Genomic DNA, 18,772 nt, shown 5'->3' with positions numbered 1-18,772 from the left:
AACAACAGTCGCCCTCTGATTTCAGGGCAAACAGCTGTCACCAAATACTGCCTGGTGTCATTGAGTATTAGTATTTTAATGATTATTGATTGAAATAACCAATACCACCTTTACTAAAGTTACTAAAACATAAGAAAAGCTAGTCAATTCGGTATGAGAAAACATAACTGTGAAATATTTTATTAAAAACAGGGTGACAGTAAACGTCTTAAGAAAGGTTATAAACCAGGATGTATTGTGCTCTATCTAAACCGTCAGTATTGTTCAGGTGAAGATTTACTTTAAGACGCAATACACCTTAAGCAATCCGGATCTCATTTGTGTTATGCCAAGGGTCTTACTCAGTGTTGTGCATCTTTCTCCAAATCATTTAAGAAGAAATTTTGGACAGCTCCTCCACAAACAACCAATCATTTGTGGATTTTTTTGTAGACTGCACTGCCCTCTTTAAATTCTGTTCTCATTCAGGAGAATCATGACCCACACTGGGAAAACAGTCTTGGAATGAGGTAAGTCAACATTCAGAGGATGGTTTGATGAGTTTTATTCATATTTTGAATATTTTATAAATATTTTTTGTATGTTCATTGTAGTTAGATTTTTAACTTTTTCATTATATGCTTTTATTATTTTTTAATTATATATTATCACACACAAGGCTTAAGGCTATAGTACCAGACTAAAATGAATGTGTGAGCGGTTTTAACTAAATATAACTTGCCCAGAAATATCTTAAAATATATCAGTGCTATTGTTTTGTCTCAAGATGCACACCAGTAATATATTCTTCAAAGGCATTTTTGTTAAAGAGACATAAATATCTTAATTTAAGTAAGACAAAGTCCAGGCTTAAACTAAACCTTGTCTGTGAATCCGGGCCAATATGTGTCACCCAGTCTTTGAAAACCAAGACAAAATCTCAAAATCTTATTCTGAGATTAGGATTAATTTCACTATGGTTTTAAAAATATAATATAATATTGCTGCTTTAGTTGGTGGGGAAACGTTTCTCATTTTTATTTATTTTTAAAAGTGTTTGAGCTGAAATTTAATTTGCTTTCAACTGACAGAAAAGTTTAAATACTTTTACTAATAATTGAAATTATGTGTAGGATTAATAGTTTTGAGAATTTATAGTTCCCTGCAATATGCCATATATATATATCCCATATATATATATATATATATATATATATATATATATATATATATATATATATATATTTATATTTATGCATTTTGCAGACGCTTTTATCCATATTCATTTTCTTGATTAAGTGTTATTTCAATGTTTTTTTTCAAATCATCAAGATTTAGAAAGTATTTACAGGGTCGTAGTGGTCACGTAAGTGCTTTCATATTGCGTTATGTTTCACAGCCACATGCTTCAAACATTCTTATAATATTTTTTACATTAAAACCTCAATTTAGACGTAAAAAAACCTTCCACGAGCGGAACTATTGTAATATTGTGACTTTCCACAAGGGGTCAACCAAGTTCACTTTATAATCGTTTATCATGCTAAAAAATTGTCGTTCAAAAAAAGTAATTTCATATACAAAACCCACTTGTTATTTTATAATAACTAATCACTAAGCTATAAAAGAAAACCAAAACTACAAGTATATTGGTCAGTCTGTCTAAAATACACCATTGCATAAATTGTGTAAAAATTCCGTAACTCCTATTTATGTAAATAGAAAACAACGCGAACAAATAAATGATTCAAGCGTGTTAAATAAATATAAAATAATGTGACAGACGGCGTCTTTAAACACCTCATACTTTCAAGTACTGCTCCCGAGGGACTGCTGGTCCCGCCCTGTGAAGCATGCTCTGTGTGAACGGGGACACATAGAAGAATAGAAGCTGCTACAGTTTAACAAGTGGCTGGTCTCGATACATTCAAAGAGATTGACAATTGCTAAAATTACCACAGGATACAAGTTAAAACATCGTCACAACCGGCTGTTTTGTGACATTGCACAGCTTTACATCCGCCAAACGCTGTAGTTTGAATTAAGAAGTTGCAACAAGCGGTTTGTTTCGTGGTGTCCGTGTACTTAGCGCGTGGAAGAAGTGCACATCCATACAAGTAGTGGAAAAGAAGGGGCAGCTCGGAGTGTTTGCGGTAAGCAGCCAAAGAGTCGCACGGAGAGGATCCTGGATGTGTTTTCTGGTCGTTTAAAGGGAATGAGAGTGAGAGAGAAGAGCACGCTTTGAGCACGGCAGCGTTTAAGGTAATAAAACCTGTTTTAAATGATGTAATTCGACGTAACCTGGCGTCGAGAAATGTTGTTTTGGGTTTAGATATGTCTTGTACTTCTCAGTATTTGCAAAATCTGGAGGACAAACCGGTTTCAGTTCACTTGAATACCTTTCCTGGTGTAAATGCAAGTATTTACAGGGTCGTGCTGGTCACGTAATTGGTTTAAGTTGTGTTGTGTTTTGGTCTCTTTGCAACATTTTGGTTCATTTTTGGTCAGTTTGTTTAATTGTTAGACAAACTACACCCATAAAGTTGTACAGTTTTAGGTGACAGGTGTCTTTAGTATAATCTGGCCTTTGATGTTGTTCAGGATTCGCCCCACCCAACTAACTGTATGCCCCCAACCCTTCAAAGCATCAAAGTCTGACCGTACAAGTAATCTAATATACATTTCTGTAATAAAGTATTCGCTTTTAACCTCCAGGTGTGTATCCTTCACAAATAATTTGTTTCCAAAGCGTGCAATTTAACTGTTTACAAATTGACATGCTCAGCATGGTACATTGTTCCCAGATGTTTCTTTATCAAATTGTACTTCTGCACGTATGTATGTGCTAGTGATCCCTTCTGATCAGTTGGAAACCAAAACTGTGAAAGCGTCAGAATCACATGGGGGAGTCGATGGGTTGTAAACATGCATTTTGTTATTATAAATATGTTTTGGCGTTCCCCGGACTACACAGCTTCGAGTTTGTTGTTCTTGCATCTAGAAGCTCTGGAATTCCAAGGGTGTTTTTTTGCATCGGTTTACTCTCATTCCTGCCTCTGTGGGTCATTTAAAAGCTCTTTTGGAATCGCCTTCGACACTCATGATTTTTTCTGTCACACAGTCTCCCAGATCTAAAGCGTAGATGAAACTTGTTCAAAAAAACCAACGCTCCTTAGATATTAGCTGTCTTAGTGAATGACACGTGAAAATGCAGAATTTGGCAAAAATGATAGTTTCTATTGTTAATAAAAGTGTCGGGGTTTGAGTAGTTGTGAAACAGTCAGCTGAGGATTCTGAAGAAGCTACTGCCAAACGAAATTCAAGAGTGATCGTCTGCAACCCAACCCATTATTGGGAGAATACATTTTTAGCATCTTTTTGGTTGGTGTTTCCTTTAAAGCACAGTCTTGAGTAGAAAAGAATTTGGTCTATTCATCAACCAATCTCTTTGGGAAGATGGCACTGTATTGCTTATGTAATCTAATCTTTGTGCTTGCCATTGACCATATGATCAAAAGGATACATTTGCATAATGATTACAAGAGAGCAGAGTTTTATTGAGTTAATACTTTGATTCTGCATGCTTTAAGCTTATGGAAAGACATGCAATATATTAACTCATAAAGTTTGTTGTTGCAGCTGCTTATGTTGGGTATCTAACCGAGATCTACTAAGGAAAGCAGAAATGGCATTCAAAGACAGTTAAAACTCAGATGCCTTTCCTGTCTTTCTGGAATCCTGCAAATCAAATGTTTTACGAATTGTATTTGGACAAAACATGTCAGGATAATCCTAATCATTAGCTTACTTAAAAAGCTTTTATAGATACTCTGAGAACCCAGAAAGCCCTAGCCACAGATGCTGTTAGGTGTTAATGTTTTGCAGAAGTGTTTAGTATCGTGTTTATGAGCAATATGTTGATGTATATGTAACATAGCTGTTTGTTGACTTCTCCCTATACTTTGCTCCGCTGTCCCACTCCATATGTTCACTCGATCTTCTGTGTATTCTTTGTTTTCGAGCGCTTGCTGACTCCCAAAATGCTTTCCTGGTTTAATCGTGTGTCTCTCTTCGCAATGAATATCACATGACTCTCTTTTTTCAACACAGACAGGCAGACCAAAACCTACAGTCCAGTTCTCTGACTCGGCACATACTTGAGGAACGTCCAGCCTGTAAAACTGCTGGTTTGAGGAACTTTCATACAACGGCAACATTCTCACGGAGATTTTTGATTTTCTAGAAGCGGAGCGTTACGTCGTTTCTTTGTCCCATGTATAATACACCGTTGCACTTGCATCACATGTAGTTTTCACAGTCAGCAGAATGTTCTGGTAGTTTGTTTGTGCAGAGAAGCCCTCGGTGGGATCGGATCGTATTTCCTTTGCCAAGCCGTGGAAGACCACATGAATGTTTTGAAGTGGTGTGTCTCTTAGCGGCCCTGTTAGCTCAAAGTCGACCGTGAAGTGGTACCTACTTTTTCATGTTTCGAGAAAAATATATACTTGCTTTTACTACGTTTTCTGTTCAACTCGTTACGTAACTCGCTTTTCAAAGATGCTTGCGAACCTTTCCAGGGAGGTTCTTGCCACAGTTCTCTACTTGAGGAGAGAAGAGAGTTGTTATGCGTCACGGAAGGCATTATGTCATTTTTACAGTGAAGAAAAAGTATTAAGTTGTCTGTTGTATCCAACGATCGAAAGAGTCTCTTTAATAGCGTAAATTTGTCTGTTCATGAAAAACAGAGTTTTTTTGAGACCGCACGTGTGTGCTCAGCAAGGCACGTCTCTTTGTTGTTGTACACCTGCCAAGAGGCCTGGCTCCCCCCTTTCTCCCGTGACATCATACCTTTTACCTTTGATCAACCCTGGGGTTGTCAGTGACCTGTGACTTCGACCGAGCACCTGACACAAGCACGCTTGCACTATAACTACCGTTTTAAAGATCCAATCAGTTCCAGCTAGATTAAAAAAAATCATGTCAAAAAGACGTTAAATCTGAAATACCTTTAAACCAACTCGTGCTTTAGGAGCATATCTTAGCCCCGCCTTACACTCCACACCTTTGTCTTTCAGGTGTTGCCAGCTATCCTTTGGAACAATCGACCTTAGGTGTCTGAAGTGAAACTGGGTCATCAGCTGTGTTTAGATGTGACCGTCTGTAACCTCATAGAACAGGCCGGGCTCAGTGTTCCTCATGCTCACATATAGCTCTTTGTAGGAGCACACGTGTGCCGTTTTAATGGCGTTCTGTGTCTGGACAGTTTCCTGTGTGTGCTCGGCAGCCCGTTCGCTGTTGCTCCTGCTACTTTCTGGCTCATTTGGAAAGTCAGTTCTGATGACTGGAGAGATATTTATTGAATTTGGAAGGCAGGGAACGTTAATGTTATGGTGATAGGCAAATCAACACTGGGGGTTTGCATTTTATCAGTAGAACAAGTTGCATTTTCAATATTCAGTTTAGATGTTGAGGGAAACGCTTCTTTTTCCTTTTAGCTGGTGGTTAATGTGGTACGTAGCTTTGTTAAGAATTTTCGGATTTGCGGGCTGTTTATTTATTTTCTTTGTTTAATGTGTTCAGACCCCAGACTTTTTGACTGAAAGATTTTAACGAGGTAAAGATAAAAAAGTCATCCACTGATTCAACATTTGTCCTCAGCTTAGTGGAATGTTCGCTTGGGGATAACTGTATTTGGTTTATGGGTGTGGGTTTGGATCTGGGAAGATTTTATCTTTCTTATCTCGCAGAAAATGTGTCGAAAATTGCTTTTAATGAGGCCTATTTTATGGTCCCCTTGACTCGCAAGGCAACAGGCCACTTCCTTCTGGGAAGACGAAATATGCATTTACGGCCTTTGGTCATTCTTGCTCGCAAAGACTATGTACATGCATTAATCTTTCGGTTTTCATTTTATTCTTTCTTCTGCAGAACACAAAAGAAGATATTATGAAGAACGTTGGTATCCAAACAACATTGTCCCCCATTTATTTCCATTGAATGGACACAAAACCACTAAGACATTTCTTAAAACATCATCTTTTGCGTTCCACTGAAGAAAGTGTCATATACAGGTTTTAAGAACCACGTGGATCAATGAATGTTGACTGATATTTCCTGAATTCACTATCCTTAAAAGTTTCCCATGCACTCCTCTCTTTAATGTCCCTTCTATTTACCATCCGAAATTGTGATGTCTCTGTTGGGGTTTCTTGTGGGCTCATATCGTGCATTGTCTCTTGTGTAAAGCTGTCCAGGCAAATATAAAATTAGTTCACTGGGCGTCACACAATGTAGATCAGGTTTAGAAACCTTCCTCCTTATAACTGATGGAAGAATATTGTCATGGGTGGACTTTGCTTAGCTTCATATTACAGCTTAAATATTACCCTCATGTCACTAAGGTTAACATGACCCTGCTCAGATTCTTAAAATTTTACTGCCCGAGTCATTTCAAGAATGACTGACTCACTTTTGCAGAATCTATAGCATGTCTGGGAAAATGGGTGTGTGAATCCATAGAAAGTCAGGACAAAAACGTATTTTTAAATTAATAAATATATATTTTTAAGAATTACATAAACTGTTCGTAGCATGAGATGCTACACATGCGACAACACATTCCTTAAAATAATATTTTTGTTGTTCGCTCACCCTTAGTCAGTGGAGATGAGTGATAAAGCAGACATTTGCATTGGTTGCATCATGGAACATAGCTTTTGAAGAAACATTTCACCCAAAAATTCTGTCTTCAGTTATTCACCCTCGAGTTATTCCAAGTCTATTTACATTTCTTAGTTCTGTTGAGCGCAAAAGAAGATATTTGGAAGAATGTAGGAAAGCAAACAGTTCTGGGGCACTTTTGACTACCATTGTCATTTTTCTTGCTATGGTAGTCAATGGTGGTCAACTGTTTGGTTACAAGCATTCTTTCAAATATCTTTATGTGTTCATCAGAACAAATACATTATACAATATATTATACAGATTTGGAACAACATGAGGGTGACTTAATGATAACTGAATTTTTAATTTTTGTGTGAACTGTCCCCTTAACAGCCTAACCAGAAACTGCCGTGGGTCACATCCCTCTCGTGGACCCACCCAGTTTGTCGAATAAAGCTCTTTTGGGCTTGAACTAATTCGATCTGGACCAGCTCTGGAGTAAAAGCACAACAAATCAGTGTCTGTTCCTAATAAATTGTAAGTAATCCTCCAACCCATCATTAAGCTAAAATGTTCCACCAGCACGCAGTCCAGTAAACACAAGACAACTTCAAGACGGTTTCCCAAGTTTTATATTACTTCTGTTCATAATAGATCATTTTGTCTCGTAACAATTTTGACATATTGAGAAGACCATGGCATAGTTATAAAACATAATAATGTTTAAAACATAATAAAACAATATAATGTTTTCTTTAAGTCTTTTCGTAGTTTTCTTTTAAAGGAACGGTACACCTAGACTTCTATCATGGTTTATTCGCCATCGTGATGTATTACACCTGGATATTGTCCTTTTATCTTGTCATGTTTGAATCTTGATGGATGTGTAAAATAACTACATGGTTATTCTTAAGTTCTCATATTATCTTCCACAGACACAAATAACAGCATAGGGACCTAGAGGACGTTTTTATGTTAATGTGGACACTCGGGAGAAAAGCACTGGAATACTTCTTTAAAAGCCACGAGCACCAGACAAGAATTCTGCGGTAGTTCGATATAATTGTTTGCAGCTCTGTCCTAAAAGTTGCCAGATTGTGAACAAACATGCTCCGGCATAAAGAACTGCACCCTTTTTTTCTATTGGGCAAGATTTGTGGCACCTTACAAAGTCACTCATGGCCGTTTTTCAGCAATTGTATTGACTGCTACTTTGGTTTCTATACAAATACGAATAAAAATACCGCGGTGTGATTTATAATCATTCATGTCTTGTTACTCTTGTGTGTTACTGTAGTTCATTGACCCTGCTAGTTTTGCTAGGTGTTGCTGGTGTGGTGTTATTGTGCGGCTTGTTTAGCCACAATGGCACGCTAAACCCCATCTCTCCATACGCTCACCTTATGAACTCGTCGCATTGTTGCACCTTCGCGGTTTGTAATTGGCTGACAGTTGTTGCTACACAATGGCTCTTTCTCCATTGCAGAGTGGCTCCATTTGCCTAGCTCACTGCGGCTTGCACTTATCTTTCATTGCTGTTTATTTCTCGTCTCTCGCAGCCGTTGACATTTCCAAGAGCCGAATGTCTACCTTCTGTATGGTTATTTGGTAAATCAGCGAGTAATAAAAGTATGCTTAACATTTCCTCTCATGGTGGCCTGAACCCGTGGAAACGCATTCCTTTAAAAGTTTACCTGTTGGTCAGAGTTTGTAGCTGCTAAGCGAAGTCCTGTGTTGGAATGGAGAAACGTCTGAAAACCAGTTGTCAAGGGAGACCGTTGAATGCATTCAGACTGAAAGAGTTTGTCAGACTCACTATATATCAAACTAATGAGAGCTGGACTTGGAGAGGTGGAAGTATGGCCTTAGTCTGAGCTCTGTGCTCTGGCTTTCACTGTTTAAAGATGATGGATAAACAGTCGCTCAGTCTCACTTCTACAGGGAGGAGAAAAGTTAACGTGTTCGGTCTCTCATATTGCATTCAGCTACAGCTTTCCTTTTAATAAGTTTGATTATTTGTTTTCATTTTACAAATGTGTTTTAAAAATCTAGATTTTTCAGGATACCTATTGCATGCTAACTAGTGCCAATCATACTTTTAAAGTTTGATGTTTTGACACAAGAATGCTTGATGTGTGTTTATATGTAAACTGGGATATTTGAATGCGTACAAAATGATTTTAGTACTTCGAAATGTTATGTATAGTAAAAGGTTCAGGTTTTAGGTTCATGCAAATTTATGTTATTTAAAGGGATGGTTCAGCCAAGAATAAAAATAATCATTTAGTCACCCTCCTGTCATTACAAAACTATTTGGCTTTCTTTTCTTCTGCAGAACACAAAACAAGATATTTTGAGAAATGTCTCTTGTGGGATTGTGTCTATATGATGGAATTCAAAGGGGCCCAAAGTTGTTTGCTTACCAACTTTCTTCAAAATATCTTATTCTGTGTACTGCGGAAGAAAGAATGGCATGGAGTTTAGTTATGTATTAATATCATTTGAATAAAGATTAGGCGTTAACGCGTTATCATTCTGTATATTAAATAATATGCATTATTTAGCAAGTGTGATGTCTTACAGCAGTGGCTGTGTTTCAATAAACACCAAGAGAAATATGCATACATTTTTATAAGCGCTGACAGCTTTTTGCAGCCTTTTGTTGCTGGGGTGAAAGACATGGGCCGAAGCCCTGCTGCTAAATAAAATGTTAGACATAAATACGAGTTGCTGTTTTGTAAAATGAGGTTAACCATCTACATACAACCACAGCCCTCCAGTCGTCTGTTCTCCATTTCTACTAGCTGATCTCCATCTCATCTCTCTGGAGGGGGTTTGTGTTCGGTGGGAGGCCTGTCGCTCTTGCGCTGACCCGTGCAGAGGGAGCCGTAAAACAATCTACCGGTTAAACTTCAAACTTTGTCAGATGGCCCTTCCCCCAGCACATACACGCTCACACATGCCTTAACTTATGACCCTTTAACCCGAGAAATCCAGTCATTTTCTTCATTGTGTTTATCTCTTCCTTTGCCTTTGCTAGAAACCATCATATTTTCCAGCTGGACTGGCCAGTGTTTTGCTAATTCTTGGGAACGTCTCGTCCTCTTGTTACACAGAAGTGTGGTGTTGGCTTACGGGCTGTCTCGCTCTTGCCGATGTGCCCAATCTGGTTTTGTTTGTACGTTGGCATAGAGACTCCGACTGCACGACAGCTGACTTTGGGCAGTCCAAGATGTGCAATTTTATGTATATTATTTTACGTAATGCTGTTATGTAAAATTTGGTGATGTAACATTCAGTTATTCGGGCAAAATCAGAAAAGGTCCTCCTGAGCTTTCAGCAATGTGTGTCTTTTAGAAATGATTCACAATTTGTTGTCGGTTTCTGTTGTAGCGATATGTGCATGTACTGCATGTTTAGTTCCAGTCTTTCTTGTTTTCAAATCCCATCTGTATTATTCGTAAAAGTCTTCCTGTTTTTGACATATGTTCTGTCAATAGAAGTAGTAAAATAACTACAGGGTATTTCTTTATTTATAGAAGTTCGTTGATAGAATAACTAGCTGTTGTAAAAAAGCGGGCTATGTTAATCCCTCTTTCTATTAAACTTACCTGAAAGTGCAGCAGGGTGTTTCTGCATTATAAGAGTTCACGCCTGGTTTCTGGAACTGTAAATTCATCAGTTCAAAGGAGTGTTGTGTCTGTTTCATAACAAACCACACAAGTTCATCTTGGAAATCGGCGACATTAAACTTTGTAACTGTTTATTCTTTGGCATCAGATCCAGTAGGTTGTGTTCCTGCAGATACCTTCTTTAAAGGGACAGTTCACCCAAAAATAAAAATTCTGTCATCATCAACTCGCCCTCGAGTTGTTCTAAATCTGTATAAATGTCTTTGGTCTGATAAACACAGAGAAAGATATTTGGAAGAATGCTTAGAACCAAACTGTTCTTTATCACCATTGACTACCATAGTAGGAAACTTTCAATGGTAAGTCAAAAGCGCTCCAGAACTATTTGCATTCCTAATATCTTCTTTTGTTTTAATGGTAACCTCCTTAAAATGGTGGTTAAGGTTACTCTTGCCTCACCGCTACAAGTACCTGCGATGGTAATGGCTTCACTATGGTCACTTTTTGTGTCTGCGAAGTAAAGACCTTTGTGGAAAAGGTGAAGGTTAAAAGTTACGTAAACAGTTGCATTTGACTGCCATGTGCGTGCCTTTCGATACATGATGGTTATTCCACCATGTTCTGTTTTGTTTTCTGTATTATGTTCTGTGTCTGTGTGTGTGAATGGAGAAAAGCTTGACTTGTTTGCACTACAAAGCTTGTCCAAATTTCCCAAGGGGACGTTCCGCAGGGAGAGCAACACATGCTACATCCTGTTCGTGTCACAGGGGCAAGAGAGCTCTATCGAACGCCCATCCCCCTACAAGCATGCCATTTCGCCAGGGTACCGCAAATGAACGCAAGGTCCTGTTGCATTTTATTGTTCATGCATTCCTGCAGCATGACTCTGGCTGCACATTTAAACCGCATGCCATCGAGCTGCTCGTTTCTGTCTCTAGAGTCAGTGTTGCGTGCTTTGGCTATTCGATTCAAAATCCGTTGTCCAAATTGTAATAATAAGATATTTCTCAGTAATTTAAAACAAACATAATGCATTCTTTTTTAATTAAAATTGTCCATACGCACCCAATTGGATGGCAATACTTTATTTTCCTTCTTAAAACGGATATTTGTTTCACACGTTAGGTGTTGACCTAACCTGACATGACGAATGAGATGCTGACTAATTCACCTTATCCTGTAATCCTATTGAAAGCTGTGGCTCATTCATGCTACTGGTCTCACATACAGAAAAACGTCCACGCTTATCACGGCACAGGAAGAACAGGAAGAACCCTTTGTATTTGTCTGTTTACACACAGTTTCCACGCAGTTTGTCCTCCACTTCCAAATCGTACGTGAAGGCATTCAAGGTGTATTGAGTTTCAGAGTCCACAGTTCTAAAAAGATGGGGATGCTTGATTTTGAGTGCCCGGCCGTGTTGACTTAGACTATACAAATAGTTGTCTGGGCCTGGCTGCTGGGCGAGGCCTACTTGGATTCTGATGGGGGCTGACAGAAGAATTGTCTTTTCATATGAGAGATGAACAAGGGCTTGCACGTTTTTGTTTGTCGACAGGAAATTATGAGTGCTTATGGGTATGCAAAACCAAGTATTTTTGAGTTATACACCTGCTGTGAATATTTTAAGCATCTTATTGAGGTTTGATAATGTGACTGTATTTGTTCAGCGAGAACTGAAACTGGTGAAAAAATGTAATTGAACTAGAAGAACTTGATCATATGTTTATTTTTGTTTACTTTACGTTTTTGAACTAATATTTAGACCTATCATTTATTTGATTTCAATTAACAAATAATAACCCTACTTGCACAACAGTATTGCAGAAACAGAAATATGTGTTTGCAACTTGGCGTCTTATTTCATGTATTACGGTCCCTGTCTTGCATTATAATGAAGGTTGGTTGCACTATGATGTGTCTCAAATAGTGATTTAAAATATGTTTGCTCTAAGAGCAGTGTTTAGTCTTGTCTATTGTTATGGATATAGTGTGTGGGCTTAGCTCTTGGGGATGAAATCAATGGTTATAATTAGAACCAGCTGATTATCCCTGAACCCCATCCTGTTGAGCTTCAACAGTAGCCCTTTTATTTAGCTAACCGAACAAGAGATCCCATCTGAGGAGGCCGTGACCCCTCTTATAATGTCCTGCCCCGTCCCCACCCTGCCACCCACCCTCACTTACACTCGCTTTCAAATGCCACATTTCAGATTCCCACTTCCTGTTTACCCCCCACACCACCCCTGTATAGGATAGTGGGGCATTTTATAGAACTTTATGGCTTCTCAAAAAGCCCAAATGTCCTGCTTAAGTTTCAGTGGTGCCAGAACGCAGGCCAAGGCACACAAACAACTGCCCTTTCTCAAGCATCCAGACATGAATCTTTGAGGGTAACCACTGGCTTGCTGACTCTGCTGTGTGCTGGTGCAGCGGGCCCATCCGTGAGGCCTCATATCAAAGCAGTTTCTTAAGCTCAGAGCTTTACGCTGCCTAAAAACCTCACGTCAATCTTTGTAACAGCGAGTGGTGTCCATGACCGTGTCTGGCGGTCCAGAGTGCCCCCCGTCTGGGTGAGTTGTCTCCCCCCTCCCTCTCTCTCCATCTTTGTAGCTTATACGTTGGGGTGGGATTTGGCTGTGTGGTTGAGGCTAGATCTTGGGCAGGGGGTTCTTGGTTAATAATCATGCATCCCTGAGTCGAAAAAGCAGCAGGTGGGATATCTGATCTTAGCCAGAGGACAAGGGGAGGTCGGGGGGTTTCGGCATGGTCTGGGAACGCCGCCTGCACGGGAGCAGTAGAGGAGTTCAAGTTAAATCGCCTGGCAGCGTTTTGCAGAATTGGAGATTAGTTAATTGTCCGTTCTACATTTTATAATCTCTCTTTCAGAATCTTAGGAAATGCGTGTTTGATTTGACTCACAACTATCCAGGATGTCATATTTCCTAAAGCTTCCTCAAAGAAACCAGTAGCATTATTCTCAGCTTGCATCAAGTTTCTGCTTTTTAAGGAGAACTGAAATTTTGTCCCGGTACACAAGGTACAGTTGGCTTTCTTGTAAAAGCCTACGATTGTGTGTGTATGTTTGCGGTTCCGAGTTATGAGCAGGACCACGGATAAGCACAAGGACTTTCTAAAGGCTAATACCTCACCAGGGGCAGATAACGGAACAATAGCAGGGGGCGGTTTATCGTCTTCAGTTAACAGAATGGGTGGGGGCGTTATTGACACGCCAATGTCGCTTGTTTCCCAGTGTTTTTCCTAGCCATCACATTAAACTGATTTTGTGTTGGTTGACCTTTCGGCAAACAACTGAGATTTGGGTTTGAGTGTTGTGAGTGAACGGTTGTGGTTTTGTCTCATGCCTGGGTAACAGGTTACACCCTCTTGCAGCTTACAGGTGGGCAGCACGCTTTGTGGCCAGCCGCAAGATTCCAAAGTGTGGCATGTTCACTGCAGGCAGCAAACCGTCTGTTTCTTGACTCTTATACATGCTTGTATGCTAAATAGTAATTAGAGAAAGGGATATAGAGTTTATCATTGCAGTTTTGTTCTAACTTGCATGGTCAAAATCAAAGAAATCCTGTAATGGATTTCCTGTTATGCAATAGCAGAAGTAAACATCTTTACAGAAAGAACAGGAGGGGTATTATGAAAGTAACAAAGCTAATGTTCTGCTAGTGGTTTCAGGTTTGTCTGCTATTTCTTTCACAGATGGAGAACATTGAGCTATAAATGCAAACCAACTTTCTGTAACTTCTCATTGCTAACATCTTTTTATTTCCACAGTGGCCAGTGCCATGAAACTGAATCCACAGCAAGCTCCGTTGTATGTAAGTATACGTTCATTCATTTATAATTCAGATCTTATTTCTCCTTATGGCTGTTCACCCATTAATCACATCCAGAAAAACGGTTTTTATTATATATATATATACACTCACCTAAAGGATTATTAGGAACACCATACTAATACTGTGTTTGACCCCCTTTCGCCTTCAGAACTGCCTTAATTCTACGTGGCATTGATTCAACAAGGTGCTGAAAGCATTATTTAGAAATGTTGGCCCATATTGATAGAATAGCATCTTGCAGTTGATGGAGATTTGTGGGATGCACGAAGCTCCCGTTCCACCACATCCCAAAGATGCTCTATTGGGTTGAGATCTGGTGACTGTGGGGGGCATTTTAGTACATGGTGGTCATAAAGGGATGGACATTGTCAGAAACAATGCTCAGGTAGGCCGTGGCATTTAAACGAGGCCCAATTGGCACTAAGGGGCCTAAAGTGTGCCAAGAAAACATCCCCCACACCATTACACCACCACCATAATTGCATTAATGAGAAATTGAACAGGTGTTCCTAATAATCCTTTAGGTGAGTGTATATATATATTGATTTAAATTATATATAAATAAAATATATACATGTAATTATTTCCTAAATATGTACATGTATATGGTTATAAATACAAAATAAATGGGCACAGTGCACATACATATATTATGTAAAAGCACATTTTTATTCTGGATGTGATTAATCTTTGAACTGCCCTATTTCTCTTATTTCATTTCTTGTCTTGTTAAGTCTACAAGATTTTTTGACAAGACATTGAAGTTTTTTCAGCCCGTTCGCATACTTGTTGGCCTGTGTCAGCTTGTTCTTGCCTTTGGTCAGGGGGTGTGGATGCTGGGTAATTATGTTTCTCTTTTGTGTATGTACTGAGCTCTCTTTAATTAGATTTGCTTAAACACGAGATGGTGTTTGTCACCAAAACGTTTGATTGAGCGACCGCAACATTTTCAGAACACTAGTTTTCAATGACAAGCCGCACCGTGCAACTTATTCAGGTTGTCAGGTATCCACGGTAACATAAACATCCTGCCACAGATTTGACGTCATTGACATTGGTGATCAAAATAGATATAAATGCGTGTGTTCTAAATGTTAAAATAAACAGTAAAGGCCTATAATCTGTTCAATTAATCCGCATAATGAACTTTAAAGACACAGAGCGGCACATATGCAGCAATGGCTCGCCATATTTGAAGCACACAGCTGTTCTTCATTTTGACCTTGGTGCATTTGGCGTGTGTTCCTGTGTGCATAAGCCTGTGTGCGGTTACAGTTTTAGTCCTCCGCTGCTGCACGTGTGGTTTTTTCCATGTTTAGCAGTTGCACACTGCAGGTGTCTGGCTTGATCGAGTCTTGTGCTGTTTCTTCTTAGTTAAAAGTCACGCATGAGTATCGACAAGTTTGGATGTGCTATCTCTATCAGGGCTGCACAATGTTGAAGGAAAACGTGATGCACGATGACTTGCAAAATAATGTGATGTGCAGTGTGCAATGCATTAATTTAGCATATATGAAAATGTATTATTATTATAATATAATCATTGTCATACATGGTTCATATTCTTTTTGGGAAAGGCATTGTTTTCTCAATCTCACCAGTCTCTCCGATATCTGCATCAACCTAGAACTTGTTTATAAGTTCTTAAAATGTAAATTATTCAAACCATTGCTATATGCATGTCTGCGATATTTTAATCATTTTGAAATATTTTGCAGCCAAAATTTTATCTATTTACAAATGTTAATGTACATTTAAAGTTTGGAAATAAGGTCAAAAGAATATATAAGTAGATCACTTTTTTCACTTTTATTTTAGGGAAGCAATTGAGTTTTATGAAGTAGCTTTATTGGCTTCCTTTAGACATGTCATTTTTTTGGAGTCGTTCTATGTTGCATTTATTTTTATTGGACCCAAAATCATATAACATCATTTTCCCAATTTTAAACCTAGAAACTGTATTTGCAGCCCTCGTCCTACAGTACCTGAAATGCACAAGGTCAGATTACAATGACTAAAGCTGATGTTAATGATGTTTTTGTCATAGCTATATTTTTAAAAGCTGCTGCTTGAAAGAGATTCATCAACCAGCAGGTGCAGGTACAGAGAGTTACATTCATGGTTGCTTTAAGAGCTGAGAAAATTAAATGAGGGTTAGTTTGGCCTGTTCGCCAGATGACACAGGCTAATTTGCTCTTCCTAATTATAAACAGAGGAAAAGGTTTTGGGTTTCGAAAGCAGCACGTCTTGAAGTTCATCTGCACAAAGCAATGGTCTAAAATTGTTCTGCTGAATTTAAACTAAATGTTAAAGAAGCACGGTGGTCTGCACACTGAGGCAGCTTGCTGAGTGTTTGTTGAAAGCACAGGGTGACAAGGCCAGGCACTCCTTCTCTGGCACGCTGACTTGCAAGATACTGATATGGAAAAACAGACAACCGAAGTATCAACAATACTTCATGCACCGAACTTAACTACAAGAAAAGTACACAAATTAGATTCTGTCTATTTTAAAATTCACCTAAAGAATCAGAATTCAGTCATCACGTGTTCGCACTCATGTCATTTCAATCCTGTTTGACTTCAGCAGAACCACATGAGTGTGAACTATGATAAACTCACATTTTTGGTTACAATTTGCATAACTCTTAGGTTGGATATTCTAAAAACTTGCAGCAAGTTCACATTCTTCTGATTCAAATCACTTTGGCAAACTATCATTTGTAAACACAGAGGACCTGGTAACTTTGTGCAGACTGCGTGCAAAAGTTCCTGGGTTTACAGGCTATACCGGTGTTACATTTTGATTATAACTCTGTTTAAAAAATTTGATTTAATCTCACTCAGGAGAAGACTAACATATTATAAGCACTGTCCTTATCTATGTAAGTCAAGTCAACTTTATTAATATTGCGCGTTTTACAATTTTCGTTGTTACAAAGTAGCTGTACATTAGTTATACAAGTAAAAACAAAAAAGTGAAAACACACAGAAAACAGACATGCTCACAGGTTTATAAACAGCTACATGCATAAAACATAACTCGCACAGAGCACAAAATACACATGCATTGACCCCCCGGTCAGGCCAACAGTGCAAAACAGTATGTAAACGGTGATGAGGAGCCCAAAACTCAAATGGAGTAAAAAACCTCAGAACCCAAGCCCAACCAGGGGAACCAGTTTATAGGCTTTATAGGTAATCAGTAAGATTAAGTTAATGCGTTGCTTGTTAGGTAACCAGTTCAATGTTGATAGAACCAGGCTAATATGCTCATACTTTTTAGTTTGTGTAAGAACTCCATCTGCTGTGCTTTGAACTAGCTGGAGTTTTTGTAAGTACAGCCACCTAATAGTAAATTACAAAAATCTAGTCTTGACGTCATGAACGCATGAAAGAGCTTCTCTGCATCTGAATTCTTGGGATTCTCTGCATCTAGTGACGGCTTATGATGTAGTTTAGGTATATTCTAAAGATGGAAAAACGCGGTTTAATAGGTGTTGGCAACATGGCTTTCAAATCACAGATTACTATCGAATAAAACTGCAAGCCATGTGACTATAGCTATACTCACTGGATATAACCAGGGTGAATGATCATGCTGCATATGAATGTCACAGGGAGTCTACGGGGTGGTCTTTGTTCACTTTGTTTATGCTTTTGCCTTTGGCACATTTCCTGCTCTGGCACCTGCTCTCCATATTGGGCTTCCGCGGTCTAAAAGCGTCCCACCACTGGCTTGCGTGTTAGCTATTAAACTGAAAGGTATTTACAACTAGGAGATGTTTCTGAAGCACTCACATGGCTTTTAATACATCGGAAGGGCTCAAGCTTTGTTTCTGATATACTCATGCATAGCCTCTGACAAAGTGTTGGAAAGTCATTGCATGGGTACCATTATTGGGACATAGCGGTCAGATTCCTATGCTTCCTACGCACGTCGCTCAGATCAAAGGGGTCATCGTAAATGCTTCTCATGCAATTTGTCAGTCATACGACCTGCCTATAAAAAGCACCACCCGCACCCTGGGAATCAACCGATTCGAAAACAGGCCTGGTTGTGGCGAAGCTGAATAAAGATTTCTAAAAGATGTGTTCACATCTATACATGCTTTTCTGTTTGTCATGGTGAAGTCAGACATGTGTTGTGGGTCAACTGGTTAAGCATGTTCCTAATTTTAAAGCAAATTAAAGGTACACAGTATGAAATATACAGGCATCTAGTGGTCAGGGTGTGAATCCCAATGACTGTCTCACTCCAACCCTCCTCCCTCCCTTTCGAAGCCCTATGGTGTTTGATACAGATACTAAGATGTCACGTTTTTGCTTCTTTGCCGAAGGAGATTTTGGTATTTACGAAACGCACTCTGTAGAGCAGTTTGTCCGTTTAAGTTATCTCATTCCAAGTTGATAAAATAGAATTCTTCATTATGTAAGATCTTTATTTCAGTCAATAGATGATCTAAATAATTACAGACTAGACCGTAGTTAAAATTAGTATTAGCCCTAGAAATATAAGAAGAAACTAATATTCGGTCTAAAGTTGTCTAGAGCCACCAGTCGTTACTTTCATGATGAGCATTCGGCTCTGACCGCTGCGCCTGTGACCGCTGCGGCTATGACCGCCATCAGCCAAAAAAAGCAG

The 18,772-nt window shown here is 39.0% G+C and overlaps 1 protein-coding gene across 8 annotated transcripts in view; it reads left to right on the top strand.

Moving 5' to 3' along the window:
• The first annotated feature begins 1,863 nt into the window (after nt 1-1,863).
• The window catches only part of akap13 (A-kinase anchoring protein 13), a 72,307-nt gene continuing 55,398 nt past the window's right edge, over nt 1,864-18,772 (top strand). For all 8 annotated transcript variants that reach the window (XM_056739380.1, XM_056739381.1, XM_056739378.1 and 5 more), the window contains exons 1-2: nt 1,864-2,241; nt 14,064-14,107. In XM_056739380.1, the coding sequence (XP_056595358.1) occupies nt 14,075-14,107 (33 nt within the window). In that variant the 5' untranslated portion in view covers nt 1,864-2,241; nt 14,064-14,074. The remainder of the gene's footprint in view (nt 2,242-14,063; nt 14,108-18,772) is intronic.

This window comes from Triplophysa dalaica, chromosome 24 (genome assembly GCF_015846415.1).
Source record: "Triplophysa dalaica isolate WHDGS20190420 chromosome 24, ASM1584641v1, whole genome shotgun sequence".
Lineage (NCBI taxonomy): Eukaryota > Metazoa > Chordata > Actinopteri > Cypriniformes > Nemacheilidae > Triplophysa > Triplophysa dalaica.
Note: the sequence above shows the minus strand (reverse complement) of the source record. Positions and strands in the feature narration are given on the sequence as shown.